The 21,872-nt window shown below is 39.9% G+C and overlaps 4 protein-coding genes across 7 annotated transcripts; 1 reads left to right on the forward strand and 3 right to left on the reverse strand.

The window, feature by feature from the left end:
- Positions 1-278: 278 nt before the first annotated feature.
- Positions 279-6,080, reverse strand: LOC124053117 (serine/threonine/tyrosine-interacting-like protein 2). The gene is made up of 7 exons (XM_046378080.1): positions 5,736-6,080; positions 5,294-5,511; positions 4,425-4,621; positions 2,264-2,339; positions 1,922-2,141; positions 1,619-1,842; positions 279-929 (listed from the first exon to the last, which is right to left on the reverse strand). Exons 1-7 carry the CDS (start codon positions 5,861-5,863, stop codon positions 727-729), a joined length of 1,266 nt encoding a protein of 421 aa, XP_046234036.1. The 5' UTR covers positions 5,864-6,080; the 3' UTR covers positions 279-726.
- Positions 6,081-6,921: 841 nt separating this feature from the next.
- LOC124052284 (dual specificity protein phosphatase 13-like) lies at positions 6,922-11,300 on the reverse strand. The gene is made up of 5 exons (XM_046376350.1): positions 11,217-11,300; positions 10,915-10,984; positions 9,517-9,701; positions 8,038-8,258; positions 6,922-7,283 (listed from the first exon to the last, which is right to left on the reverse strand). Exons 3-5 carry the CDS (start codon positions 9,669-9,671, stop codon positions 7,057-7,059), a joined length of 603 nt encoding a protein of 200 aa, XP_046232306.1. The 5' UTR covers positions 9,672-9,701; positions 10,915-10,984; positions 11,217-11,300; the 3' UTR covers positions 6,922-7,056.
- A 472-nt stretch (positions 11,301-11,772) lies between these two features.
- LOC124052285 (dual specificity protein phosphatase 13-like) lies at positions 11,773-14,821 on the reverse strand. The gene is made up of 3 exons (XM_046376351.1): positions 14,089-14,821; positions 13,740-13,957; positions 11,773-13,179 (listed from the first exon to the last, which is right to left on the reverse strand). The coding sequence occupies exons 1-3, from the start codon at positions 14,214-14,216 to the stop codon at positions 12,968-12,970; spliced, it is 558 nt and encodes a 185-aa protein (XP_046232307.1). The 5' UTR covers positions 14,217-14,821; the 3' UTR covers positions 11,773-12,967.
- Positions 14,822-15,764: 943 nt separating this feature from the next.
- On the forward strand, positions 15,765-20,133 carry LOC124052281. Of its 4 annotated transcripts, none has more exons than XM_046376342.1 (11): positions 15,765-15,929; positions 16,212-16,274; positions 17,100-17,201; positions 17,455-17,595; positions 17,686-17,858; positions 17,997-18,133; positions 18,329-18,422; positions 18,808-19,116; positions 19,202-19,370; positions 19,502-19,626; positions 19,799-20,133. In XM_046376342.1, the coding sequence occupies exons 2-11, from the start codon at positions 16,256-16,258 to the stop codon at positions 20,120-20,122; spliced, it is 1,593 nt and encodes a 530-aa protein (XP_046232298.1). In that variant the 5' UTR covers positions 15,765-15,929; positions 16,212-16,255; the 3' UTR covers positions 20,123-20,133. The 4 variants fall into 4 exon arrangements, with proteins under 4 accessions (XP_046232298.1, XP_046232296.1, XP_046232297.1 ...); XM_046376340.1 differs by having other exon boundaries at positions 15,766-15,929; positions 18,787-19,116; XM_046376341.1 differs by having other exon boundaries at positions 15,766-16,274; positions 18,787-19,116.
- Positions 20,134-21,872: the final 1,739 nt, after the last annotated feature.

Below are 21,872 nucleotides of genomic sequence, written 5' to 3' on the forward strand. Positions count from 1 at the left end.
GTTCTTCTTTTGATTTGAAACATTTACAAGCTTGAGGCGTGTCTCAGAATGAGATTGTAATGATAGGTTTTGAGTTTCTGGTGATCCAGGCAGCTGTTTGCCCTGAAGAAAAAAAGTAAAAAAAAAAAAAAAAATATAACTTGGTCTTTGCTGCTTTGAGATTTCACCCCTTCAAACTTGATTTAAAACTTAAGAACTTTCTTGTCTCAAGGTTTTACCTGGTAAAACCCTGGCAAACTACAAAGAAAAACAGGCAGGGTTTGCTTGGTCACACACTTTGAATATTTAATTATTAGGCCTCTGCAACAAAATTCGACAGTTTTTATGGGAAAACAACTTTAAACTTTGTTATTTTCATGGACAGCATTCAAAGACTTTCACATTGCCTTGCAACTTGCATATTGTCACAAATTACTTGGGACTTGACTTGGACTCGTATCGAATGACCAGCTGTGAAAGATCTGGTACTTGTCTAGGATTTGCTACTTGTGTCGAGTTCCCTGGGATTTGACTTGGTCCAGTCTCGTACTGTGTACTGGACATACAGTGAAAGATCTGAGACTTTATTAGAACTTCCCATGTATCGGACTTGTCCTGAATTACTTTTGATAGGACTTGTGTCAAATGACGGCACCAAAGACTTTTATTTGTCCCTGATGCCTTGATACGTGGCTTTGACTTGGACTTCTTGAAACCCAATTTGAACTTGCCCGATGAGTCCTAAATTCAGCTCTGCTCTCTTTTCTCAAGAAGGTGCATGTCCAGCTCCCTTAGCTGTTTCAGGAAGCCCCAGTTAGGGATGATCCGCCTGCGTTTTTTCACATGTTCGATAGCGTCGACCACCGTCATGTTCTGACAGATCATGAGGTAGGCGAGGAAGAGTGTGGCGGACCGACTCCTTCCCATCACGCAGTGTACCAGCAGTTTATCTGGAGAACCACAAAACCCAGGAAGAACTTCATTACACTTTTACCCAAATCACAAAAAAAAACATTTTAACTTCATTACAAGTATCAGGATTACACTATATGAACAAATGTATTGGGACACCTGACCATGACACAAACAGGGACTGAATTCTAAGTGCACAGACATTATTGGTCCTCCTTTTGTGGCTTGGGCAGCTTCTGCTCTTCTGGGAAAGCTTTCTGCAAGAAGGGTGTTTTGTGGGGGTTTTTTGCCTGTCCATGCAGTGGAGCATTTGTGGGGTCGGACACTCATGTTGGATGGGAGGGTTGGCTTGTGGTCTTCGATCCAGTTTGTCCTTGGGGTGTTTGATTGGGTTGGGGTCAGAGCTCTGTACAGGCCAGTTGGGTTCTTATGCACCGGACTCATCTGGCCATGTCTTTGTGGACCTTGTTTTGTGTGCTGGGGACTTTGTGGAGGAGGGCCTTCCCCAGGCTGTTGCCATGGAGTTTGGAGACATAGCATTGTCCAAAATGTCTTGGTATGCTGAAGCATTAAGATTTCCCTTCACTGGAAGTAAGGGGCTGAGTCGAACTCCTGAAAATCAGCTCCATGCCACACCTGATTTCATTAATAAAGGTATGTCCCAATACCTTTGTCTATATAGTGCTTTATGGGATATGGTTGACGCTTTAACTCTGTGTTATCTTACTCTGAGGATTGCTGAGTGTTTTGTCTATAAACTGGGCAACGGAGAAGAAATACTGGCTGAGGTCAAAAGTTGCGACGTCTTCTGCCACCACACCATAGTAGACAATGTCCATGTCACTGTAGTAACCAGCTCCCGTGTCCACGTTGTTCCACGTCCCCTCCGCTGCATTCAAGATGTGTGTAATCCCCAACCCCTTCAGCTTGTACTTGTCCTTTGCAGTCTCTCTGCAAGAAGCCAGTGAGAATATTATTTTAATCCTCTATTATTTTATTCAGTTTGGTCATTTAATACTTCTTTACTTACTCGTCTCCGATGTAGACATTAGGCCAGACCTCGTTGACATGAGTATAAGCCACACTTCCTCGGTTGAGGATTTTCTCCAGCTCATAGCCCCCAGGTGTGACATATTCATCTGCTGGACTGGATTCCTCTGCTGCCTTTGTAGCATTAATCTTGGTGCCAGATTTTGACTTGTGAGAAGCCATTTTCTCACTGTGGCTTCCTTTCACACATGATTTATTAGCTTAAGGGGAAAAAGAAATACCGCACTCGCTTTTTTTTTTCCTTCCACTTTTCTCCCTCTGTGATCATGAAAAAGTACAGTTTTGCTTTTTGTTTTTCACATGCATTTCCAGCACCACTCACCAAGAGATTGAGGTCCTTCGTCTTCCCGCTTGAAAATTTTGTTTTTGTCATTCTGGCAGCTTGTTGTGAAGCAGTCCTTAAAGGCAGAACGCGGTAAGGTTTAATTCTGGCAGGCTCAAGTCAGGGCACAGATTGTATAACCACTCTGTGACGGGCATCAAATGCGGAGGATATTTTTAGGGCTGTGATGTGGCGGGCCCCTGACCTTAGCTGCCATGTTCCCTGCCTGTGGGGAGAACTTCCACCCAGCCAGTCCCTGCCATCCACATCTAAACACACAACTTTAATCTCCACTGCTGGCAGGAAGCCGTGCTTATCCAAACTTTGCACTTGCCAATGCGTACCCAGATTCAGTGGAGTGAACAGGACACTCTGAGCTTTTTCTCAGTCATATGAACAACTCCTTGAAATTGTGTCAGTCTCTCTTAGCCTTTCTGCATGTCTTCAGACGCTGGGAGAATCAGTGTAAGCGGTGCCTCACAACACCCGTTAAGGATGTTCTTCATTTTCTGGAGCCTCTCGGGGTCCAAAAGAGAACCGAAATGTGTCAGACTGTTAGACAGATGAGGTTTTTCACAGGATGGCAGATGTCTTTGATTCCCCGTTATATGATATGCATGGTCCATTCAGTGATCTAAATGCAAGCCCCCAAAGTGAGAGTGTGATGATGACTGTATTGCAGAATGGCTGGATGAAGCTGCTAACATGTCAGACAGAGTTTTCACACCATCAGACTCCTTTATTTTTCCCTTATATCTTCATACTCTGCCATCATTCATTCTGACAGTGAAATCATTAAACCTGTGATATCCAATTCCTTTTATTTTGACAGCATCCCTCTCTCTCTCTCTCTCTCTCTCTCTTTCTCCCAGTGTGCTCTGGAGAGCATCTCTTATTAAGATGGCGTCTGCTTTTCATCTCTTTTCAAAGTCTGACCTGAATCTGTATACACACTCAGAACCATGCTGGCATATTTTTATCATCTTGTATCAAGCCTCTTTAGACATCACAGTTTTAACTGTACGACACTGGATTGCAGCAGTTAAAACAGTATTTTGAGACATGTGAATATATAAGCGGAGCATTGTTTATTTATAGGACTACGCTGTCTGCGTGTTGTTCAACTACAGCAGCCTTTTCGCCGGTTGTGCTACATTTGTTTTAATGGCCCCTGTGATACTGATTGTGCTGTCTATTAGACATAAGTTTAAAGGACCCTGTCAGTGTTTCTGTATGTCTCAGCTCCTTCACTACAAATCATGTCTACTTTACATTTTTTGTTGACTGTTTTCAAATACTACCTACTTTTAGATATTTTTTCCATACATGCACGCAGACAGCCACTGGTTTCAGGTCATTTGAACATGGAAGCTGAGTCTTAGCTCTGTCACAGCAAGTCTCAAGTCTCATGTCATCTCAGTCAAATCCAAGTCCAAGTCAAGTCAAGTCAAATGAAAAGCAAGTCAAAACTTGTTCAGGTAAAGTAACTTTGACACAAGTCCAAGCAAAGTCTTTCAGGGTGAGACGTAGTTGTAGTCAAGTCCTGAGTTTTCATAAGCAAATTGCATATCAGTGTGAAAATCTTTAAAATATTTGAATGCTGACAACACACACACACAACACACCTGAACGTTGTCCTGCTCTAAGCTGGTGTTATAACATATCTGTGATGTATTATTTCCAGGGACAGCCAGAGACAGCCAGCAAAGTCCAAATCAGGTCTCAAGCCTTATTTTCTGTTTTCTGCTTTTTTCTCTTTCTTAAACCTTACTTGAATGTCAAGTCAGCATTTATTTTGTCAGTTATATTATTATTATTATTATTAATAGTACAGCGCAGACTTTAGTATTAATCTGAACTTCGACTGCTTTGTAATGCGATGAAAACGTAAGTGTGTTATGTGATGGATTAAATAACTCCAGTCAGTTTAAACGGTGTGTTAAATGATTTTTATTCTGTACATAAATTAAACCAGTGGCTGCCAGAAAGGTAGATAACTTGCAGCCGACAGCCATGTTTTCAAAACGGTTAATGTAAAGAATATGTTATTTGTATTCAGCACAAAACTCCTGCAGTAGGCCCTTTGGATGAAAAAAAATCCAATTCATATTAAAGGAAATTCTGTCTCAGTGCTCTCTTTCTCCGTTCCTTGATGTCATGTTGTCTTTCTCTGCAGGGCCAAGCAAGAGTCCAAGTGACAGAGTTGATTCAGAAATCCAGCATTTGGAAGAACATTTCTGTGCCTGCGAACAGCCTGCACAGCCTCTACCAGGGTAAGTCTTTCTTTGATCATGAGGAAGGCCAGTGCCAGAGTCGCTGAGCGGCTGATCCCTCGAGCGCAGTGTATGAGGACTTTACCTACACACACCAGAGACAGAATAACTCAAAATGTCAGCTGAGTCTATAACACACATCTGTGCCTCATATTGTTAAATAACTATCAGAATGTGACTAATTGTAAAGGACTCCGAATGTAGGCAGTCTGCTCATGGTTTAATATACTCGGTAAGTTAGGATGAAAACATACTAACAGCAGTGTACAATAGCCTTTATTTATTTATCTGTGAAAATCTAAAAGTTTCAAGGTGCTCCATTCATGCATTTTTGAAATTGTTTTTCTTAAAGTTTTTGATGCAAAATGAAAAAAAAAAAATCAATTCTCTTAAATTGAAAAGCAGATTTTTATGTACATAGAACTAAGTTAAGAATTTTTATTTAAATGCCTGAAGCACAAATGTCTTAACTCTGGAGTCTCCAAAGACTTCAGTTTGCCACAAGCCCCAATTTAAACATCTTACAAACTTCTTTTCGATCCTTTTCAAGGCAGCAGCTGAACCAAGTTTTAATGGATGATATTTGTTTACTCCCTCTGCAGTTTAATATCTGCAAAATGAACAAGTTTGCATGTTTAGGTCATAATTTTTCAGACTTAGATTTCAGCTGCGCCATGCATCTCAACTCATTTTATATCATGATATGATGTATTATGATATATGCTATTATTTCACCCCTAACCCAAAGGACTCGTACCTTTCTGAGCCAGAGCACCATGAACAAAATCAGCCGTCTCAGTGAAGAATGCGCTCAAGTCAAAATCTTTGCAGTCTGGTGCTTCGACTCCGTGATACCGTATGTTGGTGTCTTTGTAGAAATGTGGCCCAGTGTCAATGTGTTGGGAGCCATGTGCAGCATTCACCACATGTGTTATTCCCAGATTCACTAACAGGGGTATCTGCTGAGCTGTGGCCCTGTAAACCATACAAGAGACCATCCAACAAATGCAGCCTTTAACGATTTCTCTCGACTGTGGCCAGCTCTGTCAACATATGTCTGCAAACGCATCGCTGGTGACTCAAATGTACAGATTTTAAATTTATCCAATCAGCTGGCCAAATACTGGACTTGTTTGCAGCAACAGTTTCTCAAACATATCAGCATATTGCAGCGGGGCCCTGAAGTGAATGTCACTTACGCATCTCCAACGTAGAGGTTGGGCCAAACCTCGTTGACAGCTCCGGTGGGACGTCTGTTCTTCAGCAGAAGGCTGAGCAGATCGCAGGTGGGTGGTGTTTGATACTCTGGCTCCTCCTCTGGCCTCATATCTGCATCTTTGTTGTGTAATTCATCAATAATATTCAACTCAGTTAGCTGATAACACTTGGATAATCTTCCCAAACACTTGATGTTACTGGATGGAAAATTTGAGAAGTTAGTGCTGCTTGTGCTGCTAGTTTTTTCTTCCTGTGGGCATTTGGAAAGGAACTACAGTCAACTCTCTAACCTTATTGGTGCAGCTCGCTCTGTTTTCCATCTGAGCAGAGTATCAGTGTTTAGAGGCTGAGCCCCCCTGGTATGAGACAGCTGAAGATGCCAGAGTCTGGGTGGACTATTTATTCCTCAGACGAGTGTGACAGAATCCAGGCTGCTCCTGTGGTGACTTCGACTACACAACCACAGCAGTGTTTACAGTTGTAAAAGTGTAACAGATTCAAACATGGTGAGGAATTATTGTCAGACTGCCACACTGAGTCAGTTCAAACCACTTCACCAATAAATTTGTAGCTAACATAGAGAATTTAAAGGATAATGCTGGTGTTGTTTTATGTTTTCATAAAATCAAATATGGACGATTTAGCTTATTCAGAATCCACTCAGAGACATTTTTCACTCCTGGAGATCAACCCCTAGTCAAGCAAACATGACAAGCAAACATCACACTGTTCAGAGAAGTGAACTACATTGGTTGTTACAGTACAGTCTCACCTCAAGGTTCATTTAGTAGCTGTTTTTGACCTTTCTGTTATATTACTTCACCACTTTTCCCATGTGTTACGGAATCATAGATGTTTCATTTTTCATTTTTTCTGACCACTTTTTAAGGAATAGCAGTTTTTTAAATTAATTGCGTTCTTACTGAGACGTAATGAGAAGAGCGACACCATTCTTATGTCTGTGTTTTGACTACAGGAGCCAGAGGCGGGAGGTGATAAGCTTTGCATGAAAACCAAAAGTAGGGCAAAACAGCTTGTCCTGACTCCACTAACAAGTGTAGCGTGTTTTCTGCAAAATCACACACATTTAAGTAAGTCTTAATACATGTGTGGAATTAAATAATACTTGTTCATTCCAATAAAAAGCCTTTAATGTTATGTCAGCAACTTTAATTTCTTCACAAAAAAGACAATCATGTTTCTACACTCGTATCTTCATCTTGGCTTCATCTTTACCTTCAAACTCTGACACTGATAGAAGGCAACGATATAATCCAAATTTATGGACTGATGTGTTTTAATTCAAGTCCGCCCGTTTACACTCCAGCTCCTCGATGATCCGTGGCAGTGCAGCTCTCTGTCCAGCTCTCGGAGCTGCTCCAGGAAACCAGCGTTTGGTGAGATGTTCCTGTTGGCGCTGACAGCTTTGATCGCGTCCACCAGCGTCATGTTCTCGTGGATCATCAGGTAGGCCAGGACCAAGGTGGACGAGCGGCTGAGGCCCATCGCGCAATGGACAAACACTTTACCTGCCAATCGGTGGAAAACAAAAACTCAACACTGCGTCACGTGGATCAATCCAGAGCTCAGCCATCCTCTGCCAGCTCCATTGCTATATTTGCAACTATGCAATGACTGGATTATTGTGGTGGACTTTATTCTGATGTCTAATTTGTTACTCCTGTGGATTAAAAACCATGCACATCACAGAGAGTAGTACTTCTAACTCCTGACTAAAAGTTTTCAACAATGTTGCAACAAATGTTTCTACACACGGTAATCCCTGGTTCCTTATCGGCCCTGAGGATTAGGGGGCATAGGAGCGCGTAATTGAACTGTCTTGGCGTCTGTGTATTTCTGCCAGGGATTACTGTAGGCCCCGCCACACACTGGAGCCCCTGATCAGCCAGCATGTGAATGAGGAGGCCTCATCTTATTACTGTCATGTCAGATACCGACTTCACTTTGCATAACAGGCCAGGCAGGCACAGGCCACAAACATAATTGTGTAATTTCCATGTCCAATAAAAGTGTTGCTTACAAATTACCAGGGCAATCCATTTAAAACCAATTTTCCTGGCCAAGGTCTGAGCTTATGAGAAGATTACCGTGGGGGAAAGATATTAGCTTGATATTATGTTTAGTGTTTGATTTGCATTTTAATGACTAATACAACTGGGGGCTGCTCTAAGGGGAATTGACTGACAAATGTTTCTGTTTCTTTGCCTTGCAGAAGAAAATGTCTTTCCCAGAGATGAAGAATGATGAGAAATACCTCCTCACCTGTGGGCGAGCTCAAAGCGCTCTTGATAAAATTGGCCGCTGGGTAAAAGAAGGGACTCAAGTTAAAGGATGGCATGTCAAAAGCCTCCACCCCATGATAAGTGATTTTGGTGTCTCGGTAGAAGCTGGGTCCCGTGTTCACGTTGAACTTCCCATCAGCAGCATTAAGCACATGAGTGATGTGGTGAGCTTGAAGTGTCCTCTTGTCTTTGGCTGCATACCTAAAAGGAAAAAAAGCACAATTATCCGTTCAGTGCTGCTAAGTGAAAGAAGGAGCACACTTAATGATAGTAAACAATATATATGGTAACTGTAAAATATGGGAATGCTCATAAATTATTTAGAAGTTGTCATATTTATGATTAATAAAACATTTACTAATGCTTCATAAATAATTAACAAGCTGTATAATGCATAAATTAGATGACTGTGTTGTTAAGTTGTGGACCCACATTTAAGTTATGAACCACCTAAAAGACCTACATTTTTTCTGCCCTTTAAACGTGCAGTATGTAGTTTCTGCTCCATAAAAATAGAACAAAAAGCACTGTCGTGAGGGGCCATGGAAGTTGTTTCATTGTTAAACAACCACCAATGCTGATTAAAATCTGTCAGGCATGAGTTCATAGGCAGAAATGTTCACAGATGAGGTAATGTTTATAAAGTTTTATTCACTTTTCGTTTAGACGCGTTAAGACTTCCCTCCTCAATCCCTGACTCTGCTTGATTATCGTAACTCGACAAAATATGTAACATAGGGCTGTTTCTTTAAGTTAATTTTCAGAACTGCTACCTGCATATATCATACTTTGACAGTTTAAACATTAACTGTTGTCTTCTATGGAGGTGCACCAATTGAAACCTCCTGAAAACATTTTTTTAACATGTTAGCTTTTTAGCATGTTGATATGCTAATGCTACATGCTACATCGACACGAGCATTTGTGTTGGTCTGAGATTCTTCTGGAGCTGCAGTGTGACATCCGGCGGTTATATCGCATTTTATTTATCCAACAGCAACATAATCATATATCTGGAGTCTTGTTTTTGGTCCAGCATTCACACTCTCTTTTCTGTTTTTGGTGTCCACCCATCTCCTGAGGCAAATGTCTGTCTCTCCAGCTGATAAATGCTCCACCATGTTCAACCAGCTAATTAGTCCCAAACTCTGCTCTTTGATGCTGGGAAGGTAGCATCCAGGTGGCTTAGGTCTGCTGTGTCTGTGTGAAAACAACGCTGAGAGTGGAGCAACACTGAAATTGTTGCACTGAGCTCAAAGACCCCAAAATGCTCCTGAGAACTGAGGTTAACTTAAACGGTTATGCACAAACAGCTGTGATCCACTGTTAATCCAAAACCGTTGAAAAGAGCTGCTTTTACCTTTAATGAATTGTCTTAAGTGGTGACACTTTCTATATTCTTTATTAGTATCCTTTATTATAAAGCATGGAGTTCGATTTTTTACTCTTCCAGTCTCACATGTCTCCAATATAGATCCTGGGCTGAACCTCGTCCAGATGGTTGCTGGTCCCTTTCTTCGTCCACATCAGCCTCTGGAGATCTGAGGCTGGGGGGGTCTCATACCTGCCGTCTGCCCCCTCAGGGCTCGCCAAGCAGCTGAGGCCTCTGGGCATGTCTGGATGCTCCACTTCTGCTTTCACAACCTGTTATATAAAAGTACAGTGATATTCTAACAGAGTGTAACTGGAAGTATGAGCAGCGGGCTCGTTGAACCAACAAAACTTGTCGCTGCTATGAAGTCACCGAGAAGTCACCAAAGGGTTAGATATGTTTTTCCTTTGATCTACGGTTTAAGAGAGGAAATGCAGATACAGTTTCAGGTATCATTTAATGCTATCCACTTATGACTTCTAATCAGCTAGCTGTAGGTGAGAGCCTCGTTTTAGATAAAACCGAAAGAGAAATTGTGAGGATCATTAATGAGAACAGGCCTATAGCTGTTAAATATATACTATAAATAAATGCACTCCACAGCAGCAAAGGACCACAAGAGCACATAATTGTAAGATGACCTTATGATGCTCTCATTATTTTATCTGCAGCTCAGTAGTGCTTGGTGGGTTTATTTATCTCCAAAGATACAGAAAATTGGTATTCAAGGCCTGTAAACATCAGCTTTTCATTTCCTGCAGGCAAGTCTAACCTGTGCATTCACAATTTACACACTAGGCTGTAGAGAGACTTATACAATGCATACTGTATACATTAGCATCCATTTAGGTAGCTGTGTGATTCCGCTCCAGGCTGAGGACATACAAACGATGTGTATGCGTTGCTGTAGTAAAGAAACCATTGGCACCTCGGCTTCTTATTTGCATTCTGCTGGTGTTATGGAGGCATAATGTGACACACGAGGTTCAGAGACTTATTGTCGTGTCCACAGGGATGAGTCATTGAGACCAAATCTGTTTCAGTGACCTTTTGTTAAGCTGCCGAGGCATATGGAGGTGCAGTCAAACATCATGATGGCTTTATCCATCACTGCATGTGCATGGTTGCATGTCATGTGCTCGAAAGAAAAGCTGCATTTGACCCAGCATATGCTGCATGCATATGAGTGTGTGAGTCTTGATGGCAGAGTAAAGTGTGTCTTTGCTCAAGTACAACATGTGCCCAAAGTACCTTGAGGCTCTTCTTTCTCCTCATTGATCTATAAGTACAACCCTTCCCTCCCTCCCACTGTCAGGGCAGAGAACTGATTTCCCTGGTGCACATGTTGAGCTGCAGCGCTGCTTTCATTGCTTCCCCCCCTTAGGCTAACCTGTCCTTCCTGCTCTACTTCTGTGTAATTAAAGATGCTATGTATGGGAAAGTGCCCACGGTTAACATGGAGGGCAAATAAAAATGGCTTTTTACCTCCTCCGGGCCTCTTCTCGGTGGTTTTATGAATTACACTTCCCTCTTTAGCCTTTTGGATGTGGTTCGTCTGGATTTGTGAGCAAATTAATAAAATGAGAAAGTGTGGTAATCCATCAGCAATGCAGTATCATCGGTATACTCATTTATAAACATGCCTTATAAACATGTTTAGCATGTTTGCAAACAGAACAATAAAGCCATACACTGTTTATAGATACTGTACGTACTAATACATATTTTCCAACATGAATTTCTACCTGCGTTCTGTTCGTAAAAATGCATTGTTAGTAGACACTTGCCTTGGCTGGAAACGTTGCTTTTCAAAGTCTCTCTGTAAGAGCTACATGTAGGTCGACAGCACAACTGTCTGCGTTCTCCTTGGTAATCTACCCTGCAACCTTTTTTGCTATTTTAACATCTGAATCTCAGCCCAAAATAATTCTGGCATCATCTTCTGCATTCCTTAAAGGTTACCCGAGCTACCAGCACAGGAGGGAGGATAGGACACGGCTTTTTCAGTAGCAAGAGAATTAGATCAGTGCTGCTGTACTTGATCTTAAATCTGACACTGTCTTAACTGGGATTCTGCAGTACAGCGAAATGTGTTTAATACCAGTTCCTGTTAAAGTCAGGACTTTCTGATCTTTGCTGCTTTATGTGTGTAACATTTAGTGAATTCAAGCAGTGCATCATAACAGATTTCAACATGATATCAGAAAAAAATTCCAATATGGAACATGTAGAAACAATACAACCATTTCGTTTTGAACACATAAAGTTCATTCAATATTTGGAAATTGAAGTTTTAGAGATGATTAAGAACAATCATTATGTTTCTGTAGATGACAATGAGAAGACCTGAAAAGCTTTTAATGTACAGTCTTGATCAACTCACACTGGTTTGACAAATACACCAAAGATGTTTCACACTGTGAACACAGACACAGAGAGCAATGCTGTACATTGATTCCCATTTTGAGCTTGAATGTTGACTTGAAGAAACATCTTATATCTTTTCTGAGCCCTCCACAGAGTTTACACAAAAAAAAAATCAACATTTTCAGTAAGACATTTGGTCCATTCTGCTGTAACACAAAGTGAAGTTGAAGCTGAAGAAAAGTCAGATCTTACAACCATGAGAGGTAAAGACAAAGACATGGACTCAAAGACATAAAACCTCCACATCATTAGCATTCATGATTCAGTCTTGTCTAAGTTTTCATGTCACATCAGGTTTTAATTTGTTCTGCAACCAAATGGTCTTTTTTTTTTAATTGTTAAGACGTTCTTTGTTTTGAACAATGCGGTCTCCAAAAACCCATAGAGAGTCTATAACCATGGTAGCAATGCAATTCAGTGTAATCCAACTGTTAAGATATAACCATGTAAAGCTTGGCCTGTGGGTGGCTCCAGAGGAAAAGTTTTGTTATTATGTTATTCTCGCCACACCTCAGACTCAGCTTGTCATGTGCTTGCCTGTGCTTAGGCTCAGCTGGGCAGTAAGCTGAGTGCTAACATAAAAAATAATTTTACTCCAGTTGTTTTAACATCCTTACAAACACCATGCATGTTAACAACATACGGTCAACTCATCCCGGAAGTTAACATGATGTTAGCATGTAACATTTACTATATTGTGCTAGCATGCTAGCATTAGCAAGTTTATTTGTTAATGTTTAGCATGTGATGTTTATTATATTAATATGCCAACACATGTATACTTAGCATGTTAACATTAACATGTTTAACATGCTGATGTAACATGCTAATACATAACCTAAAGAAAATACCTTCTTAGTATTAAACATTGATTCTTAGCATAAAAAAGAAGAGGATATATTAACAAGTTAATGTTAATGTTGTCATGTTACCATGTTGATATTTAACATGCTAATAAAAAAAATATAAGAGCTGGGTAGGTGAAGCAAACTCATGTTATGTGTTCAAGATCTGTTAGTGTTAATCTCAATGTATAGCTCAAGTTTAACAAAAACAAATCTGACATAAATTCAACCAAATTTTATGACTGTGTGGTTAAGAAGTCTCTTGATTACAAAATCTGACATGTTTTCTTTTTTCTCGTCAGCTGAAGATCCAGATCCAACAGCAAAGCCAGAAAATTCCTGTTGGGGTAGATGGCTCTCTTCTGGATCAATTTCCGCAAAGCCTGTTTGAGGGGGAGGTGACAGTAGATCATGAGGTACGCTAACACCAAAGTCGATGACCGGCTCATTCCCATGATGCAGTGCACCAGAACTTTCCCTGAAGAACAGACAAGATGAAGGGGAAAGAGGGATGTGAAGGAAGGATTAGCGAGAGGCCTCAGTCTTATTAATATCATACATGGCTGCCTGTCTCATGCTGTGGCCTTTCTTTTTTCCTGCTGTGAGCTAAAAATAGTTCCCACAATTCATCGCCTTTGTTCATTTAAGGTCCCTTTGCAGACGGGGCCGACTGTCTCTTTAATCCCAACTCGTCCTCTGCTTGATAGCTTCTTTGAAAAGAGCCATGGTCATATTATAGACTTAAATTCTGCAAGGTAAGACCCTTATTATTACCGCTGGCTGGAAATACACTTACATATTTCAAGCTGTGTTACATTGTGGTGACATTGAAAGGACAGCATGAAGAGAGAATTTGAGTAGATGGGTTTATTAAGGATTTAAGAAGGGAAATAAAAGATGTGCAGGAATGTCAAAAACTACCACATTTCTGCAGCAAGTTACTCAGTCCATGTAGCTGCTGAAACAACTGAATTGTATAATTAACAATCACTATGCGGAAATATTACAGTGTGAAAAAGAAGCCTTGAGGAGTCTTACCATCAGGTGACTTCAGCGCTTTATGAATGAAATCAGCTGCCAGTTGGAAGTAAACATCCAGATCAAAGTGTGTCGAGTCATCTGCTGGAATGCCACAATACACAAAGCTGTTGCCATAAAAGCTTTGGTTCCCTATGCTGCCTTGCTTCGAGTGTGCAGCGTTTAATACATGAGTTATACCTAATTTCTGCAAGGCAGCCTTGTTTTGTGCTACTGCCCTAGCAAAACAAAGAGACAGAAAGAGATTCAAGACTTGCGTGAACCCTAAGCATCACAGGACAAGGTTTTATACCAGAATAACACAATCACTTTTAATATATAATAGCTGTTTGACAAAATGTATACTTACACATTCCCTATGTATATTTTTGGCCAGACCTCATCAACTTCATTAAGATGTAGTTTGCATGAGTCCAAAACCTTCTGCAGATCCTTCACAGTCAGATATTCTTTTCTCTTGTCTTTCAGGGCTGACATTCTCAGTCCAAAAAAACTCCCGTCCTGGATCAATTACCAGTCCAAATGTTTGTTGTATTAAAGCAGTTCCCGTCAACTCCGGCTCAGGATGATCTGTACGAGCAGGTGTTTATCTGCTGTCACTGGACAGTTACCCAATTTAGTGCTTAACCTAGCGTGTAGTCTTACTCATGCAGAGGGCAGAACAACAAACAGTGCAGCCCAGGCTCTGCTTTTCACACCGCTGTGGGACTCTAATTTAATAAGGCTCAAACAGAGATTAATCATTCCATAAAGCACTGATAATTGGATGTAATTAAGAACAAAATGTTTAAGCGTGTTGCTTGTAGTGGATGGCAGAAAGTCCAGCTTAATGTAACATTTATGAAATGGAAATACTGTAACAGCTCCATGCAGCTAGTCAGCTGTGCTGACATAAATATCTTGTGAAAAACAAATTGGCTGAAGAGGGGGGAAAAAATTAAGCTTTGCCGTTGGCTGCACATAACATCAAACAGCCCTCACTCTGCTGCAGAATATTTTTTACCCTCCTGTTATGTTGCAGGTCATTTTCACCCATTTCAGCTTTTGAATGAAAGAAAAACATAATTAACCCTCCCTTTTAAGGCATGAAATGTAATGGCTTCTTTCCATTCGGGGTCATGAATGTGTATGTAAAATGTGGATGAAGTGGTGTGCTGTGAAAAGTCGGTGCTGATGTTGTACACAAAATAGTCAATAAAGGTCTCCAGGTCATTTTGACCTGGAGACAGTTATTGACTGATTATTTAAAGTGCTGCTTCTGCTTATTGATCAATCTACGGTGGTGTAATGTGGTGGGAACAAATCCCAGCTGATGTGCACATAATACCTAGAAAATAAGATCCATACCTGCTGCTGAATGTGAGATTCAGATGTGTAGGATGACAAAATCCAGTTGTATGTGTTTCTGTGTGGGAAGAGGATTTCTAAGCATTTTAAGCACTGAGAGAGACACTTAACAGTCCACCAGGCAATAAGATTATTATTTTTTTACTCTGAAGAGCACGAGTCATGTAGAGGAAGATTTCTGAGCTGTTAATGATCCAGGTTTTTGCTGAAGAAGATTGAAAATGTTAAATGTGTTCCCACATCATCTTCTTCCTCTGCTGTGGAAGACTGTGGAAGTCCAAGCTTCATCTTCAGCACGTTTCAAAGACCTGAGAAAGGAAGGCTTTTCAGCATTTCACCACAACGTGTGTTGGCAAGAAATGCAAAAGCTGGAAAGACAATGAAACTGACACGAGATGTATAAAATGCATAAAATGAGACTTTTGAACACTTACAGATAAGTTTAGTTTATGTTTTTTAATGAAGGCAGCCCAAAAAAATTTTATAACTGTTAATACACATGTTGCCTACGTTTATCACCATTGTGTTTAAAACTTAATAGATTAAAACTCACTGAGGCGTGTTGTTATATATGGTTAGAAACTGTTATATTGTCAAGAATTCATTATCTGTACACAGCAAATGTGCCAGTGTTAATTTTCCAGTGTTCTTTATATTTAACAACGTTTAGAGTTATTATAACACGTAACTCTGCAAAACTAACACCCACAGAGTTAGTGTTGTTGTAAATTTTGGTCGTTTCTCGCGGAGTAACGCTGTTGAGTGTTCAACTTGACCACGCCTTTCAGTTCCTGTGAAGAAGCGCCTTAAAGTGTGCGGTCGCCATTTTTCCATGTCGCATGGGTAAGTTTTACTCGGTCAAATTTTCTAGTTTTAGGTTGATATTAACATAAATGTTGGCAGAAAGTGTTAAGTGACTTGCATTTGCTGCAGGTGTTTTGCAATTAAGTCTACTGAATAAATTCATTTCGGAAAGTATTTTTGTAGAAGTGACCGGTTGCTAGCAAGAACTTAAGTATCTAGCTAATTTAATGCTTTACTGCTAAATAAAAACCGCGACTCGTTTTAAAGACGTTCTTTTATTCTTTTCAATTGCAACTTTTATAACCCATATAACAACTGCAGGGTGAACTGGCCTGCAACAGGGAGCATACGAGCGATAACAGCAGATGAGAGAGGGAGAGAAAGGTAAGTTGTTTTCTATGACTGCTTTTTAATGGCTGGCTGTCACTTTATGAGCCGTTAGCGACATAACTATTCACAAAATATTTGTTGACGCGTAGCTTTACTCTAACAGCAGCAATTAGCAGCAGTAATTAGCTCTCCATTGACCCTGCATAGCGACGTAAGCTAACCGCGGTGCATCCCGCCTGTGAGGACGGTCGGCTTCGTTTACTCTTCGAACCTCCGGTAGCATAAGTTGGTTTTGCATTTTCCTCATTAAATACTCTAAAAATGCTGGTGTGTAAACCGTGTTATGTGGCGTATTTTAGTACAGCATATTTTCACGTAGCTACTCGGATGACGTTTCAAATATGGATCGCAGCTAATGTTTACAGATAAAATTACTACAGTGCAAAGGGCTACGGTTGTGAAAACTGCACAGACCGGACTCTGCTTTCTTCACAGTCACCGCATACGTTGAGAACTGTGTGCGTCCCTCGCGTTAATTCTTATAATACACGGTTTACACACAGTTTATGCTTCAAAATTGCAAGGCTACCAATGCTGTCTGCTGCATTATATGCTTATAAGTGTATAATATAAAGTCATAAAATGCCGCACATTTAACGTGGCAACTGGTCTGACATGGTGGAAGTAAGCAAAATCTGATTTTATTTTTTATTCACCTCTGATAGGTAGTGGTGCTGAGCAGTAGCAAGTTTTGTCACATTACTGTTATTTTCTGCTCCCGTATTTAGCAGGAAAATAACATCAATAACAATGAATATGCTTATAACTTCATTATTTACTTTGTTTAGTGATATATAATTTTTATTCTTGTCATTGAAGGCTGTGATATGCTGGTTCCTGTAGAGTATAAGGGAGTGAGTAAATGGGTGAGGGTGCCAAAGACAGAAGATGTCTACAGTTACCAAGAATTTGTAGAAGGAGGTAATGTGACAGCAGTGGTAAAAAATAATTAAGCATTTTAGCATGGTTGTAATTTGTGGTTTCTATTCTAAGTATAATTTGATACTAATACAGGTATTTATATATTAAGTTATTGGTACTTGTAAGAACAATATAACTTGTTTTTTTTTGTATGCTTACTAACATTTGAGCATACAGGAAGGATATCTGTGTGTATTTTGACTTGATTTCATGTCATAACCTTTCATGATGTAATGTATATTTTCTTTGTTAGTGCTGGTGAAATTCAATTTGCCAGATTTTACATCTTTGATGCTGAAGGATTCTGCAGGAGTGGAAGTGGATGAGGACATATTTGATGAACTTTTGAAGTCATCGGGGGTGTCTTTTAAAGCCTTCACTGAAGGATGTCATGGTAAGAAATTAATTGGATGATGTAATTATGTATTGACCCTTAGTTCTTTAAACTTATTTTTACAACACATGGCTGTTTTTGTGTTCTTAGATGACAGTGTTGAGGATTCTTCTTCAGAGGCGTCATTCTCAGAGTGGTCCCCATCACGTGCATCTGGGGCGTCATCATCATCGGGTTCAGATGTAACAATAATATTGGAATCCACCAAAGCACGCAAAAGACAGCTGATTGAAGGGCCCCCTGACAGCATTATAGCAAAAGATGTAAGCTGTATTTTTCTGTTCTTGTGTTAACTAAGCCAGTCTGTTTTATACAACTATTATTTAATGAACAGAGCAAATATTTACTGTTATGTATCTCTGAATGTGCCTTATATGGAAATCATGCAATTGTTATTTCAGACTGTTATGGTAGCCCTGCATTCAAAGCCAGGTGGTAATCAAATATTCAAAGAATATGAGAAAACAAACCGTCTTTCTGATGGTACAAGAAGAAAGATGGTGAACATACTCGTGGCTGACATGGTAGAGACTCATGGGTAAGTGAATATGCACTTGCAAATATTGCAACATTTTTAATTTTATATGTTTACAGTTCAGTACAATTCTAATATTCAGTTTAAATGGTTTGACTAAAACCACTAAAACAGTTTTAGTCAACATACATAAGTAATTGATGTAAATGTTGTTTTGGGCTAAAATATCTTCTCAGTGATGCATCTGTCTTTTATTAGGAGGATCCCCCCAGTAAATGTCCGCATAACATATGCACTTGGCATTACAACGTTGTTCCCCAACTTGAAGGACCCAGATTCAAAGAATGGTTATGTAAGTATTCACCTATGCTCTTATTTCTTTCTTAACATGGTATTTCTCTCCACAGTATTAATTATGTAATGTCTGTTTGTTAGAGGACTTGTAGTATTATACAGTACTTGTGTATTTGTATTAAAATGCATTAAAACATGTAGTTTTCCAGACACGCACAAAAGTTCTCTGTGTAATGTAAAAATGTACTGTAAACTCTCATATTTTATTGTGACAGAATTTTCAAATTACTACATTTTTTACTGTAGCATACCCCAATGGTCGATAATCTTTTTATTTTGTGCTATAAGATACAGTTGAGCTGACAGTGTTGAATTGATCATATGTCTGATCTGTACAGGATTAACCTTTTTTTAATTGACAGGAACATTTTTATGACCACCAGAGTGGGTCTGGCTACCTAGCATGGAGGTTGAAAACCGTCCAGCGCAACTCTACTGGAGAGATAAAGAAATCCAAGTCATGTTTTCAACAAGGTCCCAAGACTTCTCGCAACATGTGTTCAGTTGTGAAGCAGTTGTCTGGTGATGAATGCAAGGAGGCTATGTCAGTGATGAGGCACTCAGCTGACAAAAAGCTTGTTAAAGAAAAAATGATGGCAACATTTCAGCACAGACAAAAGGTGGTTCAAGATCCAGCTACAACCTCCACTGTCCTGGACCATTTCCCAAGATTTCTAGATACCCCTGGCTTGGTATGATAAAGAATGGTTGTTTTTATCAGTTTAGGCTGTAATATATTTCTTCCAATGCTGATTTTGTTTTTTTTGTTTTTTTTAGATTGATCAAGATTTCACAATGCTCTTTGGTGAAGAAGTGTCGGGTAAATTCCTGGCAAGATGGCCAACATTCTTCAAACCGAGGATCATCTCAGATTGCAAAAATCTTCCTGAAAGTGCTCATGTCAGTGAGCTCCTTTTGTCTGCACAACAAGAGTCTGAAGATTGTGGTAAGTGTAAAACAGATGTCTTACGGGAGCAATTACAACTGTACTCCCTGTAACTATTTTGTCATAACTACAACATCAACATCAACTCTGGTGGTCTAACAAAAGTAATCACTCTTTTGCCAATTGTCTAGTCTGGGACTCTGAGGTGGCTGCCATCCTTTTGCTTCTTCATCTGTTACCTCCAACATCCAAGGGTAGGAAAGCTTCAAAGATTAGCACATCTGATGCTGCTGACCGGCTGGTGAAGTTCATTAAGGTATGTTATCAGTCAAGTTATTTGTTGTTTTTGTTTTTTTTCAAGGGCCTGTGTTGATGTTTCAATGTGCATTTAAGGTGGGAAATCAGGTATTTTCTCTTAATTCTTGGGTGCTTACTCTACAGCGAATTCCAAATTTCTTTTTGATTGATTTGGTATCTTTATTGCTCAGGTGGGGCGAAGCATGGATGCCTTCCTCAAAGAAACTGGGCCTGTTCAACCACTTCTTCTGTGTGTCGGAGAAAGAAAGAACAGCATTCAAAATTTCTACATTGTCCTGGACCAAAAAGTCATTCCCTGTTCAACGCAGACCGGAGTTGCTGCCTTTGATGAGCTGTTCAAGGCCCATTTTGCTTTTGCTGTGTCCTATGACGAGGCATTGAACAACTTCTACACATTCATCCAGACCACTGTGTACGGCATCGATGTTGGTGTTATGAAGGAGAGTCCTCGAGTCAAAGAAATCAGAGCAAGACTTCTTCATACTGCAGTTTGAAGAACACATCTTTGCCTGGAAATATGTTCATGTGTTACATTTGCAAGGTACACCACACAAGTTGTTCATTGTTATTTAGACATTTGAAGTTTCAGCATGGTCTGTACCCAGGAAAGTCTTTGCGTTTGAATTGTGGAGAGCCTGGATGTTCCTTTGTGTTTTTGACATATTCTGGTTACAAGCGGCATTTATCTCGAGCACATGGAAATGGTGTTGATTCAGATGTTGTCAACAGTTTTGAGCCTGTTGCTAATGTTGGAGCCTCAGTATCCCAGCCAGTAAATGCTGATACTTCTGTGACTGTCACAACTCACATTCCAATTGAAAAAAGGCAAATACAAGACATGTGCAGCTCTATTGTTGCTCAAGTACAAGCCTCAGGAGTTCCAGAGAGTACTGTCCAATCTTTAGTTGGCTCAATGGAGGAACTGGTCAATGACATCCATGCACATGCAAAAGAAGCTGTTGTTGAATGTTTGCCATCTGATGCATCCAGAGAAACATTAGAAAAAGTCCAAGATTGTTTTGATCAACTTCAAAATCCATTCTCATGTCTTAACACAGAGTGTAAAAGGTTGAGACATTTTGAGAAAAAATGGAAAATAGTTGAGCCTGTAGAGCATATTCTTGGTGTCCGCTTTGACATACGTAGAGACAAAACGACAGGCACATACAGGCAAATTCCTGTCAATGACAAGTTCATGTATGTACCCATTATGGGGTCTCTTTCATCCATGTTTAGGAACAGTGAACTGTGCAACAGTTTTAAAAAGGCAAAACCACACCAGGATGGGGTCTACAGGGATGTTAATGATGGTTCTTACTTCAGCAATCACATTTTATTTTCACAGCAAGAATATGCTCTTCAGATCCAGCTCTACTATGATGATTTTGAAACTGCCAACCCCTTAGGCTCAAAAAGAGGTGTACACAAACTTGGTTGTATTTATTTTGTTTTGAGAAATTTGCCACCAAAGCTGAATTCTGTGTTGATGAACATTCATCTTGTTGCCCTCTTTCACTCAGATGACCTAAAAAAATATGGATTTGATCCTATTCTGAAGCCACTTGTTGATGATCTAAAGATGTTAGAGACAGAAGGGATGCAGCTGCCGTTTTCAGCTTCAACTGTGAAAGGCTCAATTTTTCAGGTTACTGGTGACAACTTAGCTTTACATGGCCTCTTTGGGTTTGTTGAATCATTTAATGCTAATTATTCTTGTCGCTTTTGTTTAACTGATAGAATAGAGTTGCAGTCAGTTTTTAGTGAGGATCATCCAGGTTTAACTCTACGTTCAAAAGACCTCCATTCACAACATTGCAGTGCCATTCAACAAAATCCTTCTCTGACCTCAGTATTTGGTGTCAAAAGAACCTGTTTGCTCAATTCTCTTCAGCTGTATCATACTTCAGACAATTTTGCTGTTGATATTATGCATGATCTGTTGGAAGGAGTGGTGCAGTACGAGTTAAAGCTTGTGTGTCAGTATTTGATTAAGAACTCCATATCCTTGAATTCATTGTTGGAGAGAATAATGAGTTTTAATTATGGGTTCACCCAGAGAAAAAACAGACCAGGTCTGTTAAAATTAGATGACAATAGCAAGGATCTTGGGCTTAATGCTATTCAATCTTGGTGCCTTTTACGAAACACCCCATTAATGTTTGGAGATTTAGTTAGCAGGGATGATAGCTGCTGGAACTTGCTACTTCTCTTAATACAAATTGTAAACATTGTCTTTGCACCTAT

This window comes from Scatophagus argus, chromosome 21 (assembly GCF_020382885.2).
Source record: "Scatophagus argus isolate fScaArg1 chromosome 21, fScaArg1.pri, whole genome shotgun sequence".
In the NCBI taxonomy this organism is placed as follows: Eukaryota; Metazoa; Chordata; class Actinopteri; family Scatophagidae; genus Scatophagus; species Scatophagus argus.

Bases quoted from the DNA above. Each gene is read 5' to 3' on its own strand.
- LOC124053117 (XM_046378080.1), bottom strand. From the start codon at position 5,863: ATGAGGCCAGAGGAGGAGCCAGAGTATCAAACACCACCCACCTGCGAT. The intron at 2,340-4,424 runs ACATGACATCAA...TCTGCCTTTAAG, and splicing joins TGGCCCTGCAGAGAAAGACA to GACTGCTTCACAACAAGCTG. The intron at 1,843-1,921 runs GTAAGTAAAGAA...GGCTTCTTGCAG, and splicing joins AATGTCTACATCGGAGACGA to AGAGACTGCAAAGGACAAGT.
- LOC124052284 (XM_046376350.1), bottom strand. From the start codon at position 9,671: ATGCCCAGAGGCCTCAGCTGCTTGGCGAGCCCTGAGGGGGCAGACGGC. The intron at 8,259-9,516 runs GTGAGACTGGAA...TTTTCCTTTTAG, and splicing joins AGGATCTATATTGGAGACAT to GTATGCAGCCAAAGACAAGA. The intron at 7,284-8,037 runs GTGAGGAGGTAT...ACCGATTGGCAG, and splicing joins CGCTTTGAGCTCGCCCACAG to GTAAAGTGTTTGTCCATTGC.
- LOC124052285 (XM_046376351.1), bottom strand. From the start codon at position 14,216: ATGTCAGCCCTGAAAGACAAGAGAAAAGAATATCTGACTGTGAAGGAT. The intron at 13,958-14,088 runs GTAAGTATACAT...TTGTTTTGCTAG, and splicing joins AAAATATACATAGGGAATGT to GGCAGTAGCACAAAACAAGG. The intron at 13,180-13,739 runs GTAAGACTCCTC...TCTGTTCTTCAG, and splicing joins AGCGCTGAAGTCACCTGATG to GGAAAGTTCTGGTGCACTGC.
- LOC124052281 (XM_046376341.1), top strand. The intron at 18,423-18,786 runs GTAAGTATTCAC...TTTAATTGACAG, and splicing joins CAGATTCAAAGAATGGTTAT to GAACATTTTTATGACCACCA. The intron at 19,117-19,201 runs GTATGATAAAGA...TGTTTTTTTTAG, and splicing joins TTCTAGATACCCCTGGCTTG to ATTGATCAAGATTTCACAAT.